At 43.8% G+C, this 16589-nt stretch overlaps 1 protein-coding gene across 2 annotated transcripts; it reads left to right on the top strand.

Moving 5' to 3' along the window:
- Positions 1-14741, top strand: LOC115130596 (V-type proton ATPase 116 kDa subunit a 3-like). Of its 2 annotated transcripts, none has more exons than XM_029661889.2 (20): positions 1-268; positions 1084-1218; positions 1434-1512; positions 1706-1944; positions 7321-7385; positions 7547-7673; positions 8015-8097; positions 8214-8307; positions 8500-8712; positions 8938-9088; positions 9331-9470; positions 9589-9746; positions 9900-9990; positions 10191-10309; positions 10682-10895; positions 11180-11290; positions 12461-12520; positions 12715-12835; positions 12967-13138; positions 13304-14741. In XM_029661889.2, exons 2-20 carry the CDS (start codon positions 1102-1104, stop codon positions 13395-13397), a joined length of 2448 nt encoding a protein of 815 aa, XP_029517749.2. In that variant the 5' UTR covers positions 1-268; positions 1084-1101; the 3' UTR covers positions 13398-14741. The 2 variants fall into 2 exon arrangements, with proteins under 2 accessions (XP_029517749.2, XP_029517748.2); XM_029661888.2 differs by having other exon boundaries at positions 12461-12547.
- The last annotated feature ends 1848 nt before the right edge of the window (positions 14742-16589 follow it).

Here is a 16589-nt window from a genome sequence, read left to right as displayed (position 1 = left end):
GCTGCTGGCAGAATACTGGTGGCGTGCCGGTGACAGTACAGTAAGAATGTTAAGAAGCTGACTTTACCGTCAAAAGAGATTTGTTTGCCACTGTTTGGTGTTCTTTTCTGTCATCTGGAGCTAACTCTCACAAGCAGCCGTCACATTCGATCGAGCGGGACAGATTGAAGAAAACAGGTCAAGTTTGTACATTTGCAACGTGCTTTGTTCTCAAAGGATAGATTCGTATATGGTGGTCGGTCAACAAGTTGTCTGATTTCAGTTACAGGTATGTGGATAACTTGAACCTTCTGTTGTAGGCTATTTGAGATGCTGACATTGGAAAAAAAAATATGTTGCCTAATAATAAATGATGTAATAATAATAACGTATTTATAGCCTAATAAGGCACTATATGGAAACATAGTCGCCAAACATGATCCGTTTTTTGGGGTTTTGACTGACAAGAGAGGGGGGAACATTTGCCAACTTTTGCATACAATGTTGCCAACAATGTCTCATGATGACAGCAACTCTCCCCGCAAAATTGTTACATTAATTTAGTTTGAAATGATTGATGCTGGACGAATTCGCGGCATTTGTGGGTGGTGCACCTTTTTCTGGTAAAGCGAAACCGAACCTATCACTCATTGTGTAGTCTATTCGTTCAGTCTCTCTCCAGTCTCTCCGAGAAGTCCTTGAAATACCTCACTATGGACCTAGTTTCGTTACCCACATGAAGGGTGGTCGTGTATTGAGACCTACGGCTAGATGTATTGACTTGCTGTCAGCATGTCATTAGTTGGGAAGCGCAGCTTGAGTGGAAATTCCACTGTTTTGCAATTCATGTGACTTTTTCAGTTAGGCAGAGGGGGCCTGAATACATCCTTCCCTTTTCTGCAACTGTCCTCTGTCAGCTGTTTTTGAAGCCACGGGTGTAGGCCTATTGCTCTGCTGGTGTCGTGCACCTTAATACAATTACCACAATCTATCTCTTCTCCTTATCTCTCCTTACTCTTTACTCCTCCTATCCAATCTGCTTTCCAACTGTGTCTCTTTCTCGACCTTACCCACCTTCCCTCTCTCTCTCTCTTGCTCTCCTAGGCCTATCTCTAGGTGGTGATGGGTTCTATGTTCCGTAGTGAGGAGGTGTGCCTGGTGCAGCTCTTCCTCCAGTCTGGTTCAGCCTATAACTGTGTCAGTGAACTGGGAGAACTGGGCCTGGTCGAGTTCAGAGACGTGAGTTCTGTTCTCCCCTGATCTCGTTTGTCTCATATCTTCGCGTGACTAAAGATTCACTGGCTTAGAACTAATAGCTGCAACTAATATCTCAACCGTCTCGCTATGAATAACTAAGTTTGACATTAACAACGTGTCAACTAAATCAAGCCTCGTGTGAATAACATGTGAGTAACTAACTGTCTCTTTTGCTAATTCCCTCCGTGGTGAATCAGTTGAACCCCAATGTCAACTCCTTCCAGAGGAAGTTTGTGGGGGAGGTGAGACGATGTCAGGAACTGGAGAAAACCTTCAGTGAGTATCTAGATCTCTCACACTATCGTCTCCTAAACCGCTCATTAAAACCCCTATACTAATACAGGAAAATGATGTTTGACAGTTTTCTCCTATGCATTTCTCTTTCTCTCTCTCCGGTCTTTCTATCCTTCCATATCTTTCTCCCTGTCTCTCCCTCCATCTCTCTGTCTTTTCATCCTTCTCCACTCAGCGTTCCTGGAGCAGGAGATCAATAGGTCCCTTTTGCCCACCCTCCATGGCCCGACCCCCTGCCCGAACCCCTCGGCCCCCCAGCCCAGAGAGTTGCTCACCATTGAGGAGGAGAGTGAGAGGCTGGCCAGGGAGCTCAAAGAGGTGTCCAGGAACAGAGACGGTCTCAGAGCCCAGCTGATCCAGCTCAGCCAGTACAAAGGAGTTCTCACCCAGACCCACTCCCTCACCGCCTCACAGGTCAAAACTACACCTCCCATCACCACCCTCTCTCAATTCAATTTCAATTTAAGGGCTTTATTGGCATGGGAAACATATGTTTACATTGGCAAAGCAAGTGAAGCAGATAAATAAACAAAAGTGAAATTAACAATGCAAATGAACAGTAAACATTACACTCACAGAAGTTCCAAAATAATAAAGACATTTCAAATGTCATATTATATCCAAATACAGTATTGTAACGATGTGCAAACAGTTAAAGTACAAAAGGGAAAATAAATAAACATATACAGTGGGGCAAAAAAGTATTTAGTCAGCCACCAATTGTGCAAGTTCTCCCACTTAAAAATAAATTTTCATCATAGGTACACTTCAACTATGACAGACAAAATGAGAAAAAAAATCCAGAAAATCACATTGTAGGATTTTTAATGAATTTATTTGCAAATTATGGTGGAAAATAAGTATTTGGTCAATAACAAAAGTTTATATCAATACTTTGTTATATACCCTTTGTTGGCAATGACAGAGGTCAAACGTTTTTGACACACTGTTGCTGGTATTTTGGCCCATTCCTCCATGCAGATCTCCTCTAGAGCAGTGATGTTTTGGGGCTGTTGCTGGGCAACACGGACTTTCAACACCCTCCAAAGATGTTCTATGAGGTTGAGATCTGGAGACTGGCTAGGCCACTCCAGGACCTTGAAATGCTTCTTACGAAGCCACTCCTTCGTTGCCCGGGCGGTGTGTTTGGGATCATTGTCATGCTGAAAGACCCAGCCACGTTTCATCTTCAATGCCCTTGCTGATGGAAGGAGGTTTTCACTCAAAATCTCACGATACCTAGCCCCATTCATTCTTTCCTTTACACGGATCAGTCGTCCTGGTCCCTTTGCAGAAAAACAGCCCCAAAGCATGATGTTTCCACCCCCATGCTTCACAGTAGGTATGGTGTTCTTTGGATGCAACTCAGCATTCTTTGTCCTCCAAACACGACGAGTTGAGTTTTTACCAAAGAGTTATATTTTGGTTTCATCTGACCATATGCCATTCTCCCAATCTTCTTCTGGATCATCCAAATGCTCTCTAGCAAACTTTAGACGGGCCTGGACATGTACTGGCTTAAGCAGGGGGACACGTCTGGCACTGCAGGATTTGAGTCCCTGGCGGCGTAGTGTGTTACTGATGGTAGGCTTTGTTACTTTGGTCCCAGCTCTCTGCAGGTCATTCACTAGGTCCCCCCGTGTGGTTCTGGGATTTTTGCTCACCGTTCTTGTGATCATTTTGACCCCACGGGGTGAGATCTTGTGTGGAGCCCCAAATCGAGGGAGATTTTCAGTGGTCTTGTATGTCTTCCATTTCCTAATAATTGCTCCCACAGTTGATTTCTTTAAACCAAGCTGCTTAACTATTGCAGATTCAGTCTTCCCAGCCTGGTGCAGGTCTACAATTTTGTTTCTGGTGTCCTTTGACAGCTCTTTGGTCTTGGCCATAGTGGAGTTTGGAGTGTGACTGTTTGAGGTTGTGGACAGGTGTCTTTTATACTGATAACAATTTCAAACAGGTGCCATTAATACAGGTAACGAGTGGAGGACAGAGGAGCCTCTTAAAGAAGAAGTTACAGGTCTGTGAGAGCCAGAAATCTTGCTTGTTTGTAGGTGACCAAATACTTATTTTCCACCATAATTTGCAAATAAATTCATTAAAAATCCTACAATGTGATTTTCTGGATTTATTTTCTCATTTTGTCTGTCATAGTTGAAGTGTACCTATGACGAAAATTATAGGGCTCTCTCATCTTTTTAAGTGGGAGAACTTGCACAATTGGTGGCTGACTAAATACTTTTTTGCCCCACTGTATATGGGTTTTATTTACAATGGCGTTTGTTCTTCACTGTTTGCCCTTTTCTTGTGGCAACAGGTCACAAAATGTACTGCTGTGATGGCTCACTGGTATTTCACCCAGTAGATATGGGAGTTTATCAAAATTGGGTTTGTTTTTGAATTCTTTGTGGATCTGTGTAATCTGAGGGAAATATGTGTCTCTAATATCATACATATCATAATGTCATACATTTGGCAGGAGATTAGGAAGTGCAGCTCAGTTTCCACCTCATTATGTGGGCAGTGTGCACTTAGCCTGTCTTCTCTTGAGAGCCAGTCCTGCCCACGGCGGCCTTTCTCAATAGCAAGTTTGGGTCAGCCATAGTGGTCAGGTATTCTGCCACTGTGTACTCTCTGTTTAGGGCCAAGTAGCATTCTAGTTTGCTCTGTTTTTTTGTTAATCCTTTCTAATGTGTCAAGTAAATATATTTTTGTTTTCTCATGATTTGGTTGGCTCTAATTGTGTTGCTGTCCTGGGGCTCTGCAGGGTCTGTTTGTGTTGGTGAACAGAGCCCCAGGACCAGCTTGCTTAGGGGACTCTTCTACAGGTTCATCGCTCTGAAGGTGATGGCTTTGTTATGGAAGGTTTGGGAACACTCAATTTGGTGTTTGGCCCATTTTGTGAATTATTGGTTGGTGAGCGGACCCCAGACCTCACAACCACAATGAGTTCTATAACTGATTCAAGTAATTTTAGCCAGATCCTAATTATGTAGAATTTTATGTTCCTTTTGATGGCATAGAAGGCCCTTCTTGCCTTGCCTCAGCTTGTTCACAGCTTTTTGGAGGTTACCTGTGGCGCTGATGTTTAGGCCGAGGTATGTATCGTTTTTTTGTGTGTTCTAGTGCAACGGTGTCAAGATGGAATTTGTATTTGTGGTCCGTGCAACTAGACCATTTTTAGAACCATTACTTTTGTTATGCTGAGATTTACTGGCAGGGCCCAGGTCTGACAGAATCTGTGCAGAAGATCTAGGTGCTGCTGTAGGCCCTCCTTGGTTGGGGACAGAAGCACCAGATCATCAGCAAACAGTAGACATTTGACTTCAGATTATATTAGGGCGAGGCCGGGTGCTGCAGACTGCTCTAGTGCTCTCGCCAATTAGTTGATATATATGTTGAAGAGGGTGGGGCTTAAGATGCATCCCTGTCTCACCCCACGGCCCTTTGGAAAGAAATGTGTGTTTTTTGGCAATTTTAACCGCATACTTGTTTGTGTACATGGATTTTATAATGTACTGTCTTGGCCAAAAGTTTTGAGAATGACACAAATATTCATTTTCACAAAGTCTGCTGCCTCAGTGTCTCTAGATATTTTTGTCAGATGTTAGTATGAAATACTGCATAAGTGTCAAAGGCTTTTATTGACAATTACATGAAGTTGATGCAAAGAGTCAATATTTGCAGTGTCGACCCTTCTTTTTCAAGACCTCTGCAATCCTCCCTGGCATGCTGTCAATTAACTTCTGGGCCACATCCTGACTGATGGCAGCCCATTCTTGCATAATCAATGCTTGTGTTTTGTCAGAATTTGTGGATTTTTGATTTTCCACCCACCTCTTGAGGATTGACCACAAGTTCTCAATGGGATTAAGGTCTGGGGAGTTTCCTGGCCATAGACCCAAACTATCAATGTTTTGTTCCCCGAGCCACTTAGTTATCACTTTTGCCTTATGGCAAGGTGCTCCATCATGCTGGAAAAGGCATTTTTCGTCACCAAACTGTTCCTGGATGGTTGGGAGAAGTTGCTCTCGGAGGATGTGTTGGTACCATTCTTTATTCATGGCTGTGTTCTTAGGCAAAATTGTGAGTGAGCCAACTCCCTTGGCTGAGAAGCAACCCCACACATGAATGGTCTCCGGATGCTTTACTGTTGGCGTGACATAGGACTGATGGTAGCGCTCACCTTGTCTTTTCCAGACAAGCTTTTTTTCCGGATGCTCCAAACAATCGGAAAGGGGATTCAGAGAAAATGACTTCAGCAGTCCAATCCCTGTACCTTTTGCAGAATATCAGTCTGTCCCTGATGTTTTTCCTGGAGAGAAGTGGCTTCTTTGCACTTCTTGACACCAGGCCATCCTCCAAAAGTCTTTGCCTCACTGTGCGTGCAGATTCACTCACACCTGCCTGCTGCCATTCCTGAGCAAGCTCTGTACTGGTGGTGCCCAAACCCGCAGCTGAATCAACTTTAGGAGACGGTCCTGGCGCTTGCTGGACTTTTTGGGCGCCCTGAAGCCTTCACAACAATTGAACCGCTGTCCTTGAAGTTCTTGATGATCCGATAAATGGCTGATTTAGGTACAGTCTTACTGGAAGCAATATCCTTGCCTGTGAAGCCCTTTTTGTGCAAAGCAATGATGACCGCACGTGTTTCCTTGCAGGTAACCATGTTTGACAGAGGAAGAACAATGATTCCAAGCACCACCCTCCTTTTGAAGCTTGCAGTCTGTTATTCGAACTCAATCAGCATGACAGAGTGATCTCCAGCCTTGTCAACACTCACACCTGTGTTAACGAGAGAATCACTGAAATGATGTCAGCTGGTCCTTTTATGCCAGGGCTGAAATGCAGTGGAAATGTTTTTTGGGGATTCAGTTCATTTGGATGGCAAAGAGGGACTTTGCAATTAATTGCAATTCATCTGATCACTCTTCATAACATTCTGGAGTATATGCAAATTGCCATCATACAAACTGAGACAGCAGACTTTGTGAAAATTAATATTTGTGTCATTCTCAAAACTTTTGGCCACGACTGTAGTATGTTTCCCCCCCAACACCACTATCCATTCATTTGCATAGCAGACCCTCATGCCAAATTGAGTCAAAGGCTGTTTTTAAATTAATAAAGCATGAGAAGACTGTGGCTTTGTTTTGTTTTGTTTGTTTGTCAATTAGAGTGTGCACGGTGAATACGTTGTCTATCGTACAGGAATTTGGTAGAAAGCCAATTTGACATTTGCTCAGTACATTGTTTTCACTGAGGAAATGTACCAGTCTGCTGTTAATGATAATGTGGAGGATTTTTCCAAGGTTGCTGTTGACACATATCCCACGGTATTGGGGTGAAATTTGTCTCCACTTTTGTGGATTGGGGCGATCAGTCCTTGGTTCCAAATATTGGGGGAATTTTATTTATTTACCTTTATTTAAATAGGCAAGTCAGTTAAGAACAAATTCTTATTTTCAATGACGGCCTAGGAACAGTGAGTTAACTGCCTTGTTCAGAGGCGGAACGACAGATCCTTCCGGTTACTAGTCCAATGCTCTAACCACTAGGCTACCTGCCGTCCCAGGAAGATGCAAGAGCTAAGGATGATGTTAAAGAGTTTAAGTACAGCCAATTGGAATTTGTTGTCTGTATATTTTATTATTTAATTTCTCTCTCTCTCTCTCTTCTCTGTCTCTCTCGCTCTCTCTCACACAACCAGACACACTCCTTCAGAGAACCTAAACGACTGTTTGGATGTGTTAAAGTCTCCCGAACCCTTTTTATTGTTTCCTCTCACAGGCTCCACCTCCTCTACGTGAAACAGTAGGCATATTGGAGCCTAACCGACAGGATGTCCACCTCCGGTAAGCATCATTGGTCAAAGTGATTGCCAGTGTCCTTCCACCTTATTATTTTGATTTTTTACATTGGCTCTGGAAAATGATTGATTTTCAAGTTGGTCAACATCCTCTTTTGCCAACTTACCTATTTCTTTGCTCGTCTCTCATCCTTCTCTCTTCTGCAGTTTTGTGGCCGGTGTGGTCCACCCCTGGAAAGTCCCATCATTTGAGCGGTTGCTATGGCGAGCATGCCGCGGGTACGTCGTCGTGGACTTCAGAGAGATGGAGGAGCAGCTGGAGCATCCTGTCACGGTGAGGAGAGAGGGAGAGGAGGAGGAATGAAATAAAGAGAAAAGTTATACTTACAGTAAAACTCCACCCTATATTTTGGTATTTGTTTAATTTATCTTTCGGTATTTGTTTCATTAGTCCATAATTGATATAGTCCCAAAATGTTTTGCATATCGGCAATCAAGTTGCATCATATGCTAAATGCATAATACCGGCTGTATTTCTGTATTTTGGAAGTTATATATCTTGAAACAAATCGAAAACAGAAAACAAAAGTTTTTGGGGTGGAATTTTCATATAAGTAAGAGTGGCAAACAAGATGGTCAATGCATCAACATTTCTAATATGTGATGGGATTGCAGGGGGAGATGGTGCAGTGGACAGTGTTCCTCGTATCCTACTGGGGAGATCAGATCGGACAAAAGGTCAAGAAGATCTGTGATTGGTAAGTAAACCTGTCCACTTCTTGTGGCGTCATTTACCACATTGCGGTGGTCCATGTACATGCTTGTTTAATGACCTTTGTCTTTCTTGCACCTCCTGGATAACTTGCATTTCCAGCTTCCACGCGCAGGTGTTTGAGTATCCTGACAGCCCCACGGAGAGAGAGGAGATTCTCCAGGGACTGCAGGGCAGAATTGAAGACATCAAATCAGTAAGTCAGACACGAGCGCTGTATAAAATGCATTTACCTTCAACTTTGATGCTCTATCACTAAACTTCACTAGAAATCATTGGGTGCAGCAAACAGAGCGAACGTTTACTGTCTGTAAAGCTCCTCCGAACTCCATCTCTAATCCACACCTTCCCCCTTTCGTCCTTCACCCCTCTGCCCTCCCCTCCTCAGGTCCTCTTTCAGACAGAGCAGTTCCTCCAGCAGATGTTGGTGCGTACAGTAGCGGTGTTGCCCCAGTGGAAGGTGCGGGTCCAGAAGTCTAAGGCAGTCCAGGCCGTACTGAACCTCTGCAGCCCCTCCGTCACCGACAAGTGTCTGATCGCTGAAGCCTGGTGTCCCGTCCGCAAGCTGCCCGAGCTGCAGAGCGCCCTGAGGGAAGGAGGGGTGAGCGAGGGGAAGGAAACAGGGACGGGGAGATGGGAGACACAGAAGAAGGGAGAATAGAGGAGGGACAGAGATTGTGTGCGGTTGAGTAACGCAACAAGAGCGAGTTAGTTGTATGTTGTCGTCACTCTGTTTAAATGTAGGAATGGATGTCATTTTACACAGTACCCTAAATGTGTATGACCTTAAGCCCCTTCATCTGCTCTCTGTCTCTCCCCCTATCAGAGGAAGAGTGGCAGCGGGGTGGACTCGTTCTACAACCGCCTCCCCTGCTCCACGCCTCCTCCTACACTGTTTCCCACCAACTCCTTCACTGCAGGCTTCCAGAACATTGTAGACGCCTACGGAGTGGCCAGTTACCGCGAGGTCAACCCAGGTATCAGTCCAATCAATACATCAATTAGTTTAGCGGTCACTTCCAACCTCTAACCAGCCAACAACCCAGGGAAGAACCAGCTCCTCTGGTATATGTCAACGATCAGAACTATCATGCCCCCCCGTTCTCTCGTTCGCCCCTCTCTCTGTTTTCTCCTCTCCTACTTTCTCTGGCTAACCTCTCTCCATCCCCATATCTCCCTCCCCCTCTCTCTCATTCCCTCCTCCCCTCTGTCTCTGTAGCGGTGTACACCATCATCACGTTCCCCTTCCTGTTTGCTGTGATGTTTGGGGACGTGGGTCACGGTCTGCTGATGTCCCTGGCTGCGCTCTGGATGGTTCTGGAGGAGAAGGACCCCAAACTCAGGAACAACACTAATGAGGTCACACAGACACACACACACAGTCGCACCTTTTCATACACACCCTTTAAATTGGGAGACTGACAAATCTGATTCACAGGAACAGTCCTAATATACTGTCTCTCTGTGTGTGGTTTAGATCTGGCGGATGATGTTTGGAGGACGTTATCTGATCCTGTTGATGGGACTGTTCTCTGTCTACACTGGGGCCATCTACAATGAGTGTTTTAGCAGAGGACTCAGCCCCTTCAGCTCCGGCTGGCATGTAGGACCCATGTTTGAGAACGGAGAGTGGAAGTAAGGACACACACACACACACACATACACGTGTGCCCATGTCCGTCACTCACACATGCATAACAGCGCCTCAATCACTTTTCTGATTGTCCTGTATGTTATGTTTACAATATGAGTTTTGTGTCTCTCTCTCTCTCTCTCTTCTTCTCTTAGTCCAACAACTGTTAAAGAGAACAACTTCCTGTCCCTGGACCCTAACATCACTGGGGTTTTTACAGGACCCTATCCTTTTGGTATCGACCCGGTATGGAAATGCACCTCACACTGCCTCCATCTTTCTCTCACTCTTCAATTCAATTCAAGGGCTTTATTGGCATGGGAAACGTGTTAACATTGCCAAAGCAAGTGAGGTAGACAACATACAAAGTGAATATATAATCTATCTCTTCCACATCTCTCTGTAATGATTGTTTCCATGACTGACTGTCTGTCTGTCCCTCTCAGGTCTGGGGTATGTCCAACAACCACCTGACGTTCCTCAACTCCTACAAGATGAAGATGTCTGTCATTATCGGGGTCATCCACATGACCTTCGGGGTCTGTCTGGCCTTCTTCAACTACATGTGAGGGAACGTGTGTGTGTGTGCCTGTACGGGTTGGGGTCAATTCCATTTCAATTCAGAAAGTAAACCATATTCCAATTTCACATTTTTTTCATTGAAAAGCATTGTAGAGAATTAGAATTTGAGTGTACTTCCTGAATTGACCCCAATCCTGGTGTGAATGGAACTGCAAGGGAGTATCACTGTAATCTAATAATTTTCTCACCATCCCTCTTGCTATCCCTACCCCTCTCTTTACTCAAACCCATCCTTCTGCCTATGCATTCCTTCTCTCTACCCATCTCTCTCTACTAATCCCTCTACCCACAAACTTCTCTCTCTCTATTCATCCTTCTCCCACTCTACCCATCCCTCACTCCCCCATCCCGCCAGACACTTTAACCAGTTGAGCAGTGTGTTCCTGGTACTGATCCCAGAGCTGTTCTTCTTGCTGTGTCTGTTTGGTTACCTGGTCTTCATGGTCATCTTCAAGTGGCTGGCCTTCGACACGACCCACTCTAACTCCGCCCCCAGCATCCTCATCCACTTCATAGACATGTTCCTATTCGCCGAGAACAAGGACAACCCGCCCCTCTACAGAGGACAGGTGTCTGTCTGAATGTGTCTGTCTGAATGTGTGTGTTTTGTGGGGAAACATGATGCCACTGTACAGGACTGGTATGTTTGTGGAAGGGCACACAACGTGCTCACTCCAATGTACTTATTTGTCTAAAGTATGCTTAATGTTACCTGAGTCCTTGAAAATATAATCTATAGGTAAACAATGGTATGGCAGCATGCTCTCTCCAAAATACAACCTGCACTAGTGTGTGTGTGTGTGTGTGTGTGTGTGTGTGAGACGTCCTAACTCCCTCTCTCTCTGTACTGTAGTTGGTGGTGCAGAAGGTCCTGGTGGTACTGGCGCTGTGTTCTGTTCCAGTCCTGCTGCTGGGGAAACCCATCCATCAATACATCACACACAAGAGGAAGCACCGGCACATGGTGAGCAACTGTGTTGTCTTGTCTGGGCGTGTGCTATGCCTATTGATTTGAGTGTAAGTATCTAGGATGACTTTGTTTAGTCTTATGTGTATAACATCTGTATGTGTAATATACGTAAACTCAGCAAAAAAAGAAACGTCCTTTTTTCAGGACCCTGTCTTTCAAAGATAATTAGTAAAAATCCAAATAACTTCACAGATCTTCATTGTAAAGGGTTTAAACACTGTTTCCCATGCGTTCAATGAACCATAAACAATTCATGAACATGCACCTCTGGAACGGTCGTTAAGACACTAACAGCTTACAGACGGTAAGCAATTAAGGTCACAGTTATGAAAACTTAGGACACGAAAGAGGCCTTTCTACAGACTCTGAAAAACACCAAAAGAAAGATGACCAGGGTCCCTGCTCATCTGCATGAACGTGCCCTAGGCATGCTGCAAGGAGGCATGAAGACTGCAGAGGTGGCCAGGGAAATAAATTGCAATGTCCGTACTGTGAGACGCCCAAGACAGTGCTACAGGGAGACAGGACGGACAGCTGATCGTCCTCGCAGTGGCAGACCACGTGTAAGAACACCTGCACAGGATCGGTACATCTGAACATCTAACCTAAGGGACAGGTACAGGATGGCAACAACAACTGCCCGAGTTACACCAGGAATGCACAATCCCTCCATCAGTGCTCAGACTGTCCGCAATAGGCTGAGAGAGGCTGGACTGAGGGCTTGTAGGCCTGTTGTAAGGCAGGTCCTCACCAGACCGGCAACAACGTTGCCTATGGGCACAAACCCACCGTCGCTGGACCAGACAGGACTGGCAAAAAGTGCTCTTCACTGACAGGTCGTGGTTTTGTCTCACCAGGGGTGATGGTCGGATTAGCATTTATCATCAAAGGAATGAGCGTTACACCGAGGCCTGTACTCTGGAGCGGGATCAATTTGGGGGTGGAGGGTCCGTCATGGTCTGGGGCAGTGTGTCACAGCATCATCGGACTGAGCTTATGGTCATTGCAGGCAATCTCAACACTGTGTGTTACAGGGAAGACATCCTCCTCCCTCATGTGGTACCCTTCCTGCAGGCTCATCCTGACATAACCCTCCAGCATGACAATGCCACCAGCCATACTGCTCGTTCTGTGCGTGATTTCTGATGTGATTGTGTCTTCCAGGCAGGAGACAGACGACCCCTGTTGGCTGAAAACAGTTCCATCAATGCTCATCAGGGAGAGGTGGGGAGTCACAGAGAGGAGGTGGTGGTGAGAGGGAGCGAGTCATCATTGTGTTACCCGTGCTAGCTCCGTTTCAATATACTCATAGCCCGAGCTAGTGTCACAAGGAATAACATATTACTCCGTCCAACTTCTCTACCCATTTTCCCTGTCTTAAAAAAAAAAAGAAGCTAAATCTCTGTGCATCTCTGTAGGATTTTGACGCTGCTGATGCGTTCATGCACCAGGCCATCCACACCATAGAGTACTGTCTAGGCTGCATCTCCAACACAGCCTCCTACCTACGACTGTGGGCCCTCAGCCTTGCACACGCACGTGAGTCACACACGCACACACACACTTTCCCCACTGATTTACAGTGACTTACTGATCGCACACTGACTCATTTCTTTAAGAGTGCTAACTCATTCTAGCGCCTACTCAGTGTGTCCCCTTTCACCCTCCAGAGCTGTCGGAGGTGCTCTGGACGATGGTGCTGCATAACGCCCTGACCTGGCAAGGCAACATGGGATCTGTGATCCTGTTTCTGTTCTTCATCGTCTTCGCGGTGCTGACAGTCTCCGTCCTGCTGGTCATGGAGGGCCTGTCTGCCTTCCTGCATGCCCTGCGTCTGCACTGGTGAGAGAAGGGGGACGAGGGTGAGAATGAGTGAGAGATGGTGGGAAGGAATTAGTCGAAGGGGAGAGGAGTGTGTGAATGGAGAATAAGATAAAATATATTATTCATGAAAAAAAATGTAATGTAATATTGTCTGTTGATTTTTGAAAATGTTGTCTCTCCTAGGGTGGAGTTCCAGAATAAATTCTACAGTGGAACAGGTTACAAGCTGAACCCTTTCTCCTTCTCTTCCATAATCCACGCCTCGTCCGCTCTGTGATCATTTAAACGATCAATGAATTATGATTGCCAAATGGTTATATTAACTTGCTCTGCACCTATCACACTGCACACATTTCAGAATGATTGCTGTCTTTTTTGTACACTCTGTTTTGTAAAATGTGTTCAATGTACAAGAATACATTTAGGCCTTTGCACTATGCTATGGGGTGTTTATGTGCCTATTTCAGCATGCATGCTGTGTCATCAAAATCAGAATTTCTTTCTTGTTCCTTCTTTGCACTGATCATGTGGTGGGTCTGTAAATTCACTCTGGCTGTCTACTCTGATTTCAGGAATTTACGAAGACGCAACACCCGTTGAATGACTGGTGTCTGCAATTTTTTTAAATTCAATTGTTGCCAGCAGTACAGTTAGTCACCAATGCCCTAGATAACACGAAAATAGTCTAACCAGCTCTGCTAGGGTGAATAAAATGGTCAGAGTTAGGTGTTCTCTCATTTGTGTTTGGATGTAGCTAGCAAGCTAGCCACCTTTAGCCAGTTAGCTCGGGTGCTTGACTGCTGTTGTGAGGTCAGAACGCTCGGATCAACCCTACTCCTCAGCCAGACGCTCTGAACACCCCGAGAGCAAAACGCTCTGAATTCACGAAAGGACAATCTAACAACGCTCTGAATTTATGAAAGCCCAGAGCGCACTCCAGAGTGAATTTACGAACACACCCCATGTGTCTCAACTTCCAGTAATGTACCTTTAGATAATATGTTGTTTAAATCATATATTAACAGTAATACATTCACAGCCTCCCTGTTTATCGTTCAAAGCATTATTTGAAAATGGTTGAATAACTCAGGAAATTGGCGCTATTGACTTTCACACATGACCGTGATCTCAAAGTTCAGTAAAGATAAGGCACACACCAATTGTCTTAACTCATCTGTTGTGGTCTTGAAGAGAGTCCACATAGACATGATTTTGCTATGATGGTGTAGTATTATCTCAAATAAGGACTCATGACAACGAGGTTCTAGCTCCAGCATGTTTACTAACCTAGCCCTCGCATGTCATACCTCGTTACGGGTATCCCCAAGGGACATCCTACTACAGATGGTAACACGAACAACCCTTCATGGTACTCAACACCTCTTTCTTGTGTCATATTTGAACACGGTTAATAATTATGGAAAGGGAAACTTGTAAACTCATGTGTCATTCACATTCTGTTTCATCTGAGCAGAGAACCATCTGAATGAAGATCAATGTTTTGCCATTGTTCTTCCGCATTCTCTGTATGATGGTTCACATCGTACTGTCTGTCTCTTTGCACTATCACTGTGTTTAACTCTAGGGCTGCAATGAAATTAAAGACAGTTTTTTTTCCTGACGGTTCTTGTGTGGGTGTGCGATTTGACTTGTTCCTATTGTAGAAATTAGGCAAGTCAAACATCTTCTTTAATTTATTTAAAAAAATATAGAATTGTATTTATTTATTTTTTATTAACAAATCGATACAAAAAGTACATTGGAACACAAGTATATATAAAGAATATACAAGGACATTTGGGCTAGGGGGTACAATATCACATTACACAAGGACCTTAAGGGCATACACACATTGATAATTCTATCAGCTTTTTTGTTGGCAGAGTATTTAATTGCCTTAAAATATAGTTTAATTTATTTTTGCAAGGTAATAAAATGTGGTGTTTTGTTTGTAAATTTACATTGGTGAATATGACATTTGGCCAAAAGAATAATGAAATTTAAATACCTAAAATTGTTTCAACTTATTTCTATCGTAGGTAAAGAATCCAAGCAGTACATCTCTCCATAATAGTGTAAAACCTTCATAAATGTGTTAAATTATAAACCTACTGATGTCTTGCCACAGAGTCCTTACATGAATACAATTCCCAAAAAGATGCAACACTGTTTTTTGGTGGTCATTACAAAAGGTACAATTTTAATTTATGTTTTTGTTTACTTCTTCATACAATGGTTGGTAGGATAATATTTATGAATAATTTAAGAAACTTCCTTAATTTTGTTAATAAGTATGTATGTGTGTGGCAACATCCAAACTTTTTTCCAACTGACGTTATCAATAAAACCATTCCAATAAGGCATGACATAAGATATACACTACCGTTCAAAAGTTTGGGGTCACTTAGCAATGTCCATGTTTTTGAAAGAAAAACACTTTTTTTCGTCCATTAAAATAACATAAAATTGATCAGAAATACAGTGTAGACATTGTTAATGTTGTAAATGACTATTGTTCCTGGAAATGGCAGATTTTTAATAGGTGTACAGAGGCCCATTATCAGCAACCATCACTCCTGTGTTCCAATGGCACTTTGTGTTAGCTAATCCAAGTTTATCATTTTAAAAGGCTAATTGATCATTAGAAAACCCTTTTGAAATTATGTTAGAACAACTGAAAACTGTTGTTCTGATTAAAGAAGCAATAAAACTGGCCTTTAGACTAGTTGAGTTTCTGGAGCATCAGCATTTGTGGGTTCAATTACAGGCTCAAAATGGCCAGAAACAAATAACTTTCTTCTGAAACTCGTCAGTCTATTCTTGTTCTGAGAAATGAAGGCTATTCCATGCGAGAAATTGTCAAGATACTGAAGATCTCGTACAATCCTGTGTACTACTCCCTTCACAGAACAGCGCAAACTGTCTCTAATCAGAATAGAAAGAGGAGTTGGAGGCCCCGGTCCACAACTGAACAAGAGGACAAGTACATTAGTGTCTAGTTTGAAAAACAGATGCCTCACAAGTCCTTAACTGGCAGATTCATTAAATAGTACCAGCAAAACACCAGTCTCAATGTCAACAGTGAAGAGGCGACTCCGGGATGCTGGCCTTCTAGGCAGAGTTGCAAATAAATAGCCATATCTCAGACTGGCCAATAAAAAGAAAAGATTAAGATGGGCAAAAGAACACAGACACTGGACAGAGGAACTCCCGGAGTTGCCTCTTCCCTGTTGACGTTGAGAGTGGTGTTTTGTGGGTACTATTTAATGAAGCTGCCAGTTGAGGACTAGTGAGGCGTCTGTTTCTCAAACTAGACACTCCAAGAAGTATTTTCATACAATATACAATAATGCTTATAAATTAAGGACCATGACAAGAACCTGCCGATGAAAAGCAGAGTTTCACTGGAACTTTGTCAATATTATAATTGCAAATCAACATGAAGTTAAGGCCACCAAAAGTAGAGAAG

The sequence above is a fragment of the Oncorhynchus nerka genome, linkage group LG6 (genome assembly GCF_034236695.1).
Source record: "Oncorhynchus nerka isolate Pitt River linkage group LG6, Oner_Uvic_2.0, whole genome shotgun sequence".
NCBI lineage: Eukaryota > Metazoa > Chordata > Actinopteri > Salmoniformes > Salmonidae > Oncorhynchus > Oncorhynchus nerka.
Note: the sequence above shows the minus strand (reverse complement) of the source record. Positions and strands in the feature narration are given on the sequence as shown.